Source organism: Emys orbicularis, chromosome 5, assembly GCF_028017835.1.
Source record: "Emys orbicularis isolate rEmyOrb1 chromosome 5, rEmyOrb1.hap1, whole genome shotgun sequence".
Taxonomy (NCBI): domain Eukaryota; kingdom Metazoa; phylum Chordata; order Testudines; family Emydidae; genus Emys; species Emys orbicularis.
In genome coordinates this window covers 128,001,688-128,013,757 of record NC_088687.1, presented here as the reverse complement: position 1 = coordinate 128,013,757, position 12,070 = coordinate 128,001,688, and the positions used below count along the sequence as shown (strand labels likewise).

The 12,070-nt window shown below is 43.1% G+C and overlaps 1 protein-coding gene across 1 annotated transcript in view; it reads left to right on the top strand.

The window, feature by feature from the left end:
* Positions 1–636: 636 nt before the first annotated feature.
* The window catches only part of FGFR3 (fibroblast growth factor receptor 3), a 35,498-nt gene continuing 24,064 nt past the window's right edge, over positions 637–12,070 (top strand). Inside the window, exons 1-3 of the mRNA XM_065404990.1 lie at positions 637–700; positions 972–977; positions 9,235–9,404. Of these exons, the coding sequence (XP_065261062.1) occupies positions 694–700; positions 972–977; positions 9,235–9,404 (183 nt within the window). The 5' untranslated portion in view covers positions 637–693. The remainder of the gene's footprint in view (positions 701–971; positions 978–9,234; positions 9,405–12,070) is intronic.

Here is a 12,070-nt window from a genome sequence, read left to right as displayed (position 1 = left end):
ACCAGGCAGGATCCTTCTTGGGAAAAATGCTTTCCGGCAATCTTTAGCCATCATAAAGAAGCAAAAAAAAAAAAAAAATCACAAGTCTTGGGGGAAGGAGGTTGTTTGTTGATTATTTTGGTTTTTTTGCTGATCATCTTTAACCCAAGATTGAGGGGAAACAATTCATATTTCTGCTACTTCTGCTATTTGGTTAGCTCGTCTGCATGGGAAAGTTGATAGCAGTGGAAAAGAGGAGAGCTTCCTTTATTGTTCTCTTGGATGAAATCTTAGATTCTGCAGAAAACAGCAAAAAAATCGCAGAAAGGCCCTGCAGTTAAGAGTTTCTGAGACACATAGGGCCTAGTTTTCAGTAGGGCTGCAGCTCCCCACCATTTTGGCATGCACACACCTGTGGTATTTATCCATCAATCTCCGTTCCCCAGACAAATGTGAAAATCCTCTCACTTGTGCCCAAAAATGCAGTTATGGAGGGTGGGTATGGAAGCTGCCTCTTGAAAGTCTGCTCCGTAGTGGTTTAAAAAAATGACTGAGTTTGATCTACTGTTTCTTGTAGTGGTATCAAGAAAATGAAATACTGAAACACCAGTAATAGTAGCACAACAAGTGACTTTTTTTCTTCCCTTTCTAGATTCTCCATCATCGGGTGATGATGAAGATGATGATGACGAGTCTGAAGACACAGGTAATGGAATGCATAGTCTGTTTCTTTAAAGCTCTCATTCATACTATTTCCACTCAAGAAGGTGTTGTGTTCATTGATTACAATATAGGACATACAGCATATTATTATTATTATTATTATTATTCAAAACAGAAGATTTCCAGAATGTATACGGGGAACTGTGCGGCCTGATGGATAGGACACAATCATGCTGAGCTCTTGTCCTATCTGTGCTGTGGACTCACTTGGTGACCTTGGACAAGGGACAGAACAGCTTTCTGCCTCAGTTTCCCTGACTGTAAAACAGGAATGCGTTACCTACGTTTTGAAGTGCCCTGAGGAGGTCTCTTACCTCATTCAAAGTTGAAGGTTATAGCCTGTAGCATTGGAAATAAGAATTCCCCTAGATTTGGTACCTAGCCACCATAATGATGTGTGCTCTAGAGTCTAGAAGTTCATAAATGATGGCAGGCCAGATATTTATTATAAGGTCTTTATATTTATGCTCAAATACGAGGACGATGATGACCTTCTAAAAATCTAGATAGATTTGACCTATCGCTTCAGCTTCTTGAACTATAGTATTAAGCCTGTCCGTGTATTTAAATTCAGGCAAACTCATTCTACCTGTGTTTTTTATTTCAGTGTAGCTATACTGATTCTACACCAATGGAGTATCTGAGCCTGTATTTTTTTTATCCAGTTTAATGCTTTTTCTTTACTAGCTAGCTTGCTGAGGGAAGGAGCAGCCATAGGCAAGATTCATTGATGCCCTAGGCAAGAACAATTCCATTTGATCTGCACCCTCTGATACTCATAGTGAAATCAGCCCCGAATCTGAGCCTCACATTGTTTTCCTTTTCCAGTGAGGCTCTTTCAACCCTCGTGCTTGGTACTTTGAGTGTAATATCATTAATCTGGATCATTACATGCTTCAGAGGCGTTAGTGTTGTGTTTTATTATGCACTTTATATTTCTGCAAGGCAAATTGCCTGTGTGTGTGTGTGTGTGTGTTAATAAATATATGTCTAGTATTTGAACTCCAAATCAGCAATGTACCTTGGCAGAAATTCAGTATGACTGGAACATTTCTCCTACCCACAGCATTAGATCTCTAGGACTCTGTAAAACAGGTCTGCCACTGTAATAAATGTGTACCAGAGTGTCTTGCAAGAGGTGAACAGTAATTGGGAGTTATGGTGCCAGGTGAGCCATCGGCAGCAGTTAGTGGTTTTCTGATACCTGCTCGTTAAGGGCCTGCTTCTACAAGGTGACCAGCACCTCCTGACAAACACTCAGCACCTTTAATGCCTTAAAGCCAGCGGAAGTGAAGCAAGTAGTCATCACTACTCAGGATTTGGCCCTGACTTAGAGAAACACCTGATTTAACACAATTTAAAGTTCTTTGCTGGTTTATATATAGATTTTATTTTGAAATGTGGTTTATAGTAAACTGCTTCATCTCTTACCACCGGGTGTCACAAAACACGGGCTGTGTGGTGTTACAAAAGGACACATTTTTCTTAAATTAAAAAGAAAAACCACACGTGTTTTGCCACATGTATTTATAGCTTATATTCTGGGTCTCCTTGACTTTTAGAGCTGAAGGTAACCACTAGATTTACACAAAGGCCTAGCTATGAAGAGCTGGATTCTCTTCGGCTATACAATGGTCAATTAGGCTAGTGTGCCAAAACAGAAAGCTGTGAAATCATGTGGCCTGTGGCAATGTGAAAGTGCTTTTTCCACCAGATGTAGTCGGACCCGCCAGTTAATCTTTGTCCAATGTTCCTGAGTTTATTGCATAAATGGGAGCCATGTCATCAATCCCTTTGCTGCTGTATGGGATGCTTTGACACATGACCATCTGTGGTCCATTAATTCTAAGTGCCAAAGATGGAACAGATCTGTTTGATCATCTAGGTCTCCCCCTAACTCCCAGGGCAGTGTATTCTGAGTTCTTCATCCCAGGGCCTTATGTGTTGTCCGGACCCCACACTTCCCGTTGGCAAAAAGCAGTTAGCAGTAGGTACGTGCCAGTGAAAACCATGATGATTATTAGTGGAAACCTTCTGTATGTGCATGTGTGAAAAGGGGCCAGGCTGGGGGGGATGTCTGTTCTTTCTCCCTCCAACCCCTCATTGACTCATGCAGTCAGAGCGGGAGCAGGGGTCAGTACAAAGGCCCAGTGCTTCCTCACAAATGGTCCCATGCCTCTTGCAGAGATCTGGAGAACTGCACAGATCATGAGGGACCCATACGATGTAAGAGCCAAGTCCCTTGCCCTTCCTCAGGGACGTGCCCCACAGAAGAATCCTCCATGGGAACCTGGCGGAGCTTCTTCCTCCCCAACTTTCTCTCAGGTTTTCCCCACAGGAGAGAGAATGTCGTGACCCTTAGTTCTCAGTCCACGATTTTATCAGGAGTCTCACAATACGTGGAGTTTTTCTTAAAGCTCCAGTTCCTGGAGTCATGTGATAATGTGAGATTCTCAGCTTATTTCATTCTGGTTTTGGTTTTTAAATTATGTTTCTAGCTCTCGTGGCTGCAGAGAAAAGCTTGAAAATGCGACCCCCCTAAGGTTTCCAAGATCAGAAGGGAAATATAAGACCTATCCGACCTCAAGTGTATTCTTTTTTTAATGTTGTGGTTTTTAAGCCTATCTCGTGATCTTTTGGAGCCTGACTTGTGATTTTTTGAATGATTGGGGCTGGCAGTATTGGAGCTAGAAAACAAAGCAAAGACTCTCCTAAGCGGGACACATACACGCATCTGCATGGAGTTCTCTGCTACTTTCATCTTCCTTTAATCCTCTGCTCCTAACAGTAAAATTGGAGGTGACCCCTCCTTAAACAAAAAACACACGGGAATAGCTTCTGTAACTTCAAATCACACCCAGATTTGCTGCAGCCAAGTTACAAATTGCAATCTGTGCTTGCAGCATCTAAATTATCTACAGCTGTTTATTCTGATTCTAAAACGAAAACAAAACTCTTCTTTCAAACCCTCCTCCCCTATCCCTCCAATTTTATCTATTTATTCAGAGTCCCTGCTGGCTAGCCGGAGCACCTTCAAAGAACCAATGTAATCTCCAATTAAATCTGACTGTGTACTCAGAGGCGTCAGATGGGGAAATTACACAATTAGACTTGATTCTGTCTGGTGCAGAATTTCATGGCAGTACCTAATTGTTAAATGAGCGCTCAGCTACATTAATTATTTCAAGTATCGCTCCTCTTTTTTTAATTGGTCATTCAAATAGGATGGGTGGCCAGGCTTAGTATGTGATTGTGGGAAAGGCTCTAGATAATATTTGCTGTTCCATTTTTCACACCAGTGAATGTAGATTTACTGCCCAGAGTTAATTTAGAGGGTATTTATTTAAAATTTCACTTTTGCCCTCAGTGGTTTGTGATCCAAGCACTCACAGGGGTTTGTGATTTGCATTTCAGAGGAGATTTAGCAGCGTTTTCTCCCCTACAAATAAAAAACGATCTACGTGCAAGTTAAACTAAAAGCACTGGTATTCGGTCAGCTTCCCTGGATAGCAAGAATGAACACACCTTAAATGGGACACTGCCATAGATATTTATTCTCAGGCCAAGCCTGACGCTAGTTGTGTCCAAATTGCACAGGGGTGGGACTTCAGCGCAGGAGATCCCAAGATTTTAGAGGTCCCTTTGTGAATGTGCAGTCATGTGGAATAGGACTCCAGTGAAGGAGGTAGGTCATGGAATAGAGCAATTAGTTTAATCACTGTGGGCCTGATCCAGCTGGTGCCCACTGCACTCCCTCCTCTGCCTTACGAGCTTTAAGGGCCCAATCCTGCTCCCCACAATGTCCAGCGATAAAATGTCCTTGGGTTTCGGTGGCAGTATTTGTTGCCAGTGATTGATGCAACCTGTACTTCTCTCATTACATTCAAACGCGTCTTTAAGTGAATTTTGATCTGACTGACATTCCTTTTGCTTGGGAAGTTTAGATCTCAACCTTGGCCTGCCCTGCTCCCCCCAGACTCGGGAAGGTAGAAATGGGGAGGGTGTGGGGTCTAGCACATATGAAGTATAACATGGCAAGGAGCAGTCGTCATGAAGCATCCCCACATGTCTGTTGCTTTGTGAGTCATGAAGCCAAAGCTCCCAGCACCTATGAACTGTAGCTGTCTTATTACACCTCCATGCCCAGAGGAGGGTCACTGCCTCAGGTATTTTATGGCATTTGAAACCGCTCTCATGTTCATTTGCTGTGCACCCAAGTTTACTGCATCGATGATTTCCAAAGAACATGTTAACTGTACAATTCCTACATTTCCTTTTATTGTTGTTGCTTATTGCTACAAATGCTTTAATCCGGTTGTAGCTGCACAGTTCTGATCCCAGGGGGGTCAGGGCCGTAAGCTGTCTACTCAGCATAGTAATGTTAAAAACTAGGTGAAATGTGGGTGGTTTTGCTGCTAGGGCCAGATTCTGACTTCTGAGATACACAAGCAGCACCCACTGGAGTCAGCGAGAGCTGTTCAAGCATATATGAGGGGAGAATCAGGCCCTTAATATTTAGTCTTCATGATTACAGTTGTCAAGGCTGTTGAAATATTTGGGTCCATGTGGTCTGCAGTCTGGTTGATGAAGCGTTAAAACAAATTAGAGTTGAGAGCAGTGCAAACAATACAGCTGTTCTCCCCAAATAAAGAGATGTGCACTCCTGAGTCTACAGTTTCCACCTCCTTTCCCACAGCCTGATGGCTTTCCAGCGAGGCAGGACAGCTACAATGAAGTGGAACTTGTGTCTCATGTTTGCAGATGCTAAAAATGCATGCTGGCTGGTGCAGATGTAGCCTACGCTACAAGAACGTGCTTGCCAATTAATTCCTTGGGCCCTAAGGCACACGTTTTTAACAGTGAGATTAACTATCCATTGGAACAATTTACCAAGGGTCGTGGTGGATTCTCCATCACTGACCACTTTTAAACCAAGTTAGGATGTCTTTCTAAAAGATCTGCTTTTATTTGGGGGAAGTTCTGTGGCCTGTGCTATACAGGAGGTCAGACTAGGTGATCACAATGGTCCCTTCTGGCCTTCGAAAGCTGTGCCCAGTAGGAGAAAGTAAGGAATGGAGATTAGATAGTGAGGTGCATTTCACTTCAGTGAGCTATGCACTGAGCAACTGAAAATCTAATTTCAGCAGAGACAGTCACTGTGTCAAAATCTGCTCATGGTTACTCTGATGTAAATTCAGAGTAACCATCCCTGTGATTTTAATGGAAGCACTCTAGATTATAACCATAATATGTATAGTACTTCACTGCTGGGGGCTAAGGGAGTTAGGCACTCTTGACTCAGTGGGATTCAGGCACCTGACTCCCTTAGGTACCTTTGAAAAATCCCAGCCTACGTGTTATCAACAGAGGATGAAATTCTTGTCACATTTGAGTCCATTAAGTTTACCTTACGAGCTTGATTGTGCCCAGCTCTGCATGGATTCAGTGTGTGTTCTGGACTCAGTGCAAGAGCCCGGTGAGGTTAGCACCTCTCCAAGGGGGCAGGGAGGGCTGGCATGTCCATTTCTGTGCTTTCTTGAAATCTGGGGGGCATAATGCTAGCACAGTGTCTTCAGCAGCTTTCCTCTGTGGTGGCACATAGGGATGCAGGTGGGGTGATGCCCCCAGCACAAGGCTGTGGAGGAAAAGTGCTCACTAATTAATCCCATCCCCTACTTTCTCCTTTTGGGCATAGCTTTGCAGGTTAGGTGATGCAAGTGCCCAAGGAATTTGCAAGCAAGTTCTTGTAGCTCAGACTAGATAAGCTGCAGCACCCATATCAGGAAAAAATGACTTCATGCCCCCGGCGTTGGTGTGCTGTTATAGACAGGACAGCTCGGGCTCTATGATGTAAGATCAGCCTTGTTTTTGTTTTTTAGATACAAGTAGAAACATGAAGAGCTAAACCTATGTAGGTCTCAGTCTGTTTTGGGGAGGAATAAGCTGGCAACTTAACAGAGGAAAAAATAACTCTCAGTGCTAGGTGTTGGCCCCAGGGGATTCTACAGCATTTAAAAGTTTTTTCCTGGAATTAAAATTAAATACTGAATTAAGAACCAGCAAGAGGGGAGGACTTTCCATGTTAGACATGGACAGTTTTAGCCTCAAAATCATCCAGCCAGTTTAATTCAGGTATGTTTGTTAAATGTGGGAAAATGCAAAGTGTAATTGTTGCACCAGAAGTTTACCTGGCTAATATAATAAAAGTGGCACTTTTTGGATGTACTTTTTGGACCCATGCATATGATAGAAAGGTATAGACACAGATAGTCAGTGACTTCAGTGGAGCTGTAACAGTTTACAGCAGCTGAGGATCTCTCCCATTCAGTCAAGTTTTCCAGGACTAAGCCAAGCATGAAGTTATAGAGATTACAGTCTGGGCACACCTAGTTCCATGAGAAGATCCAAAACTGGGCAAAGGCCCAGTATTATCGAGGGCTTCAATAGAAATGGAAACCTAAGTGGCAGCATTTCTCAGAGCTGACACACGCACACGCACAGTAGGTAGTTTCTAATCCTTTGGACGGTAGCTGCGATTTACTATTGACCCATGGCTGGCCTGTCGCAGCAAGCCTTGATTACACATCATAGCTGAGAAAAATAAATGAGCGTAACATTGGCGCCCTCCTGCTGGGTGAGAATTGACGCCATTCCTTTATTGTGCTGCTGTCTGTAACACGTCAGTGGAGATGAAACATTGCTGGGAGGCAGTTTGGGACTGTGATAATCTCTCCCACAAGAGGATGTACGAAGTACAGTGAAGCTACGTCCATGCTAAGTCTTTTTTGCCAACTAAGGTTTCCTACTGGTCTGTATCTTTATGGTCCTCAGCCCTGTAGTGTCTGGGTGCCTCTCAAATGATGTTCCCCTCCACACCTTGCATTTTATAGAGGCACAGAGTGATGAAGTGATTTACCCATGGTATACAATCAAGTTGTGACAGAGCCTGGAATTTAACTCAGTGGTTGGAGCCCTAATATAGACAGATCTCTAGGCAGCCATTGGCATGTTACTCCTATGTGGTCAAACCCTGCTCAAAGTATTTCTAGGCTTGTCTGTGTCTAAATTGCAGACAGTGTTTTGTCTATGCTAATGCTCCCACCCAGGTGTCTGCACTTGTGTTAGCAAGGAAGGAAAATTTGAGGCAAAAAAAGTCTTAATGGAGACAAGGCTTAAAAAAAGGGAGAGGGAAGAAGATTGGGTAACATTTTCAAAAATCCCATTGACTTTCAGTGTCATTGAAATTCATTAGGGGCAGCAGAAAGATGTTGGAATAGTGAAAACACTTAATTTTCAATGGGACCTAGGTGATTTGGCATATGAAACATAGGCTCCTAAGCCACTTTGGTGCTTTTGAGAATGTTGGCAAGGAGGTTCTCTTGCCTGTTAGGCCACATGAGGAGTTTAAAGGCCTTGCTGTGCTCAAACACCATTCTCACAGGTGTCCCCTGTCTGTGTCAGAGACGTGTCTTCCTCTTTGCAAAAACTGGTTTGCATGCCCTGCATCTCCAGGGCTGGCGTTCTGCTGCTGGACACTTCCTTTCGACTTAGACGTTGTATCGTCTTAGCTGCCAGCCTTGCCTTCTTCTCCCAACCACTGCAAGCCATTAGGGACAAATTCTGTATGCCTGTGTCTCCCCTTGATTTCACTGGGAGCCGTATGCATCAAAGGGCAGAACGTAGCCCACAGGGTGATGTGAAAAACACCCAGAAATACAACCCTGTAATGTTTCCTTAAGCAGAAATCACACTTTGGGAGACTTTTTGTGCCGCCCTTCCTCATACACACAATGTAATAAGTTTTCTGCCACTGTCTTAATATGTATATATGTAATGCATATATGTAATGGTTGTAGCAATGCCAAGAAACATTGCTGTCTACTTAAGGCAGATTATAGAAGTATCTTGTGTTAGCAGCAGTATTTAAAACTTATCCTTGTTCAAAGGTAATATGAATCCTTAAAACTAAAACCACTTGTAGTTTAAGAAAGTAAACATGATAAACCAGTTTGGAGTTTGGTTTTTGTCTTTTTTGTTTTTGTAGGAGGGTGGGATACATTCCCCTTCACTTAGAGGCAAACTCTTTCAGTGCTTTCTGCTAACATTACTTTACCTTGGCTCATTGCTGGACCATCATCACACTTTCACGGTTCCAACACCTTACTGCCACCCACAGTTCTTGGCTGCCATTCTGCTGAAGTTACATGTATGCATTTGTAGAGTCTGAGGGTCAGATTCTGATCCTAGTCTGGAATAACTCCACTGGTTGATTGCAGTGGAGTTGCTCCAGATTTACGCTGGTGTTACCAAGTGCAGAACCTGGCCGCAAACAGGTCTTAAATGCAACCACTCTGTCTGCATATATGAGAATCATTTGACTGGAAAGTATTTCAGTATAATTCATCTTAACTACACAGGGAGCAATTGAGTTACCACTCCACATATGCTGAAGTCTCTTAGAAAGCAGATGCTCCACCTCATGTTATATTCTAAGGAAATAAGCCTATTTGTTTTGTGTCTTTCACTTCTCAGGTGCTCCTTATTGGACCCGTTCAGAAAGGATGGAGAAGAAGCTGCTAGCTGTGCCGGCAGCAAATACCGTTCGCTTCCGTTGCCCTGCAGCAGGCAACCCCACCCCATCCATATACTGGCTGAAAAATGGCAAAGAATTCAAGGGAGAACACCGAATTGGGGGCATCAAAGTAAGGCATTGTGGGTCTAATCTTGACTGTGCTGTGTTCATTAATCTCTTCGATCTATTATTGATGGATCGATCGGAGCCAGCGTTCACTGCGCAATCCTGAGAGGGGCAAATGAGCGTGAGATCCCTGGCTTTACATAGTAAATACTTCCATGACCATTAGGGCTTATGACATTTTTCTGCTCAAGATGTTTTTTCTAAGATATGTACAAGTTGTGTTTCCCTCAGTACTGCCGTTATTCTGGCAACTTTGTCATAAGTGAGAGAGAAGAAGATCTGTGTATATCATCATGAACCACAGTGACTGTGCCAGAATGGGGATATTTTTGATAATCATACTAATTGTTCAAATAATTGTTAAAACTAGCTGCTGCCCGTTTTGGTGGAATGCCAACGCTGAGCATTTGCTCATGTTGCTAGTCTTTTTAAAAGTAACCTAATAAAAACAGATCAGGTGTATTGCTGTGCTAGCTGCAAGAACTAGATGCAACGAGGTACAAAGAGACAGGTTTTTATCCAAGTTACAAAAGTGTAAACCCAGAGTGATAACACTGAAATCAGTGAAGTGACTCCTGAGTTACACCCGTGTAACAGAGATCAGAATCTGGTCTGAGCTCTTAAGCATACCTCATTCAGTTATGTAACACGAGCCCTGCAGAAATACTGGGACTCTGTTGTGTTTGGGAGTCATTAACATTCTTGTGATGTAAATGATTGACCTGTGGTGAAATGATGGAAGTCCCTTTGCCCTGGGTAATGCCAAAGAGGCACAGGTCGGCAGTGTGATTTCGAAGGTCTTGCGGCCATGATGTCTACAAACAGAGCCCACGGACACTGAAAACCAGTAAATAAATGCCTAACTAGGCGACTTATCTGACCAGCAATTTCTGCGCCACCTTGTAATTGTACATCAAAATAAGGCAGTAACTTAGCAGGAAAATCAGTTGCTCTTGATTTCCCCCCCCACCGTACTATACCAAATGCCTTCCCATTTACCATTTTGGGGAACAGAATAGCTGGTGGGATGGTTATAAACACAGCAGAGTCGCACAGAAGCTTCCTAATCAGCACATTGTGGTTTGTTGACAAGGTTGAGGGCGCACAGGCAGTTCTAGATCTTTGGAGACGTTAAGGCAAGACGAGAATCAGGGAGGTAACTCCTCTCTGCAACTGATCTGATAATAGATAACATTTCCAAGTCACCCCGTACAGCACAAACATTTTGTACTAATTACATGCTGTGCGGATCATCATGAACTGCTTTCAGGCTTGTATGTGCAGTTTTAACTGCTTTAGACAAAAATATGTGACGACAGCTGCACTAAATGATGCTTGCAGAATTAAACCTAAAGTTAAAAGTAATTCCACTTCCCACTTTTCTGTGGTTTGAATCTACCCTCGAGTTCAGATAGAAAAGTTTAATCCTCTGCATCACAGTAACGATAGCGCTTTATTTTCTCTACAGGCACCTTCCAGCAATAAGTAAATGTTTAAAAAGCTATCAGAGGCAGTGGTAGAGCCTGTTACAGCCCTATTGGTTTAATCCCTCTCTCTGTCTAGACACAGACTCTCTCTCTCTCTCTCCATCTCTAGATACAGAGACATCGCTTTGTTTCTCTCTTTCTTGCTCCCCACCCTCGTAGAGCTTAGATAGAGACCCTTGTCTCTTGTAAATATGCCAACTTATTTTTCATAGATTCTAGGTCTGGAAGGGACCTCGAGAGGTCATTGAGTCCAGTCCCCTGCCCGCATGGCAGGACCAAATACTGTCTAGACCATCCCTGATAGACATTTATCTAACCTACTCTTAAATATCTCCAGAGATGGAGATTCCACAACCTCCCTAGGCAATTTATTCCAGTGTTTAACCACCCTGACAGTTAGGAACTTTTTCCTAATGTCCAACCTAAACCTCCCTTGCTGCAGTTTAAGCCCATTGCTTCTTGTTCTATCCTTAGAGGCTAAGGTGAACAAGTTTTCTCCCTCCTCCTTATGACACCCTTTTAGATACCTGAAAACTGCTATCATGTCCCCTCTCAGTCTTCTCTTTTCCAAACTAAACAAACCCAATTCTTTCAGCCTTCCTTCATAGGTCATGTTCTCAAGACCTCTAATCATTCTTGTTGCTCTTCTCTGGACCCTCTCCAATTTCTCCACATCCTTCCTGAAATGCGGTGCCCAGAACTGGACACAATACTCCAGCTGAGGCCTAACCAGAGCAGAGTAGAGCGGAAGAATGACTTCTCGTGTCTTGCTCACAACACACCTGTTAATACATCCCAGAATCATGTTTGCTTTTTTTGCAACAGCATCACACTGTTGACTCATATTTAGCTTGTGGTCCACTATAACCCCTAGATCCCTTTTCTGCTGTACTCCTTCCTAGACAGTCTATGAGGATCTATCAGATGAGGATCTGTGCCAGAAAGAAAGTAAAAAATAAATCCGTTCAGTGTATCATTTATTGAAGATTTAACTCTCCAGGTACGATTGAGTTTTCATCCCAGGATTTAGGCCCGGTGAAAGTGAATGGTCAGATCCACAGCTGGTGGAGCTTGGACAGTTTACACCAGCTGAGGATCAAGCCCAGTGGATTAACCTGCAAAGGCTAGAATCACAAATTAACATTTCCTCTTCCTCTTTTTCTCCAGACTTCAGAATAGTTTA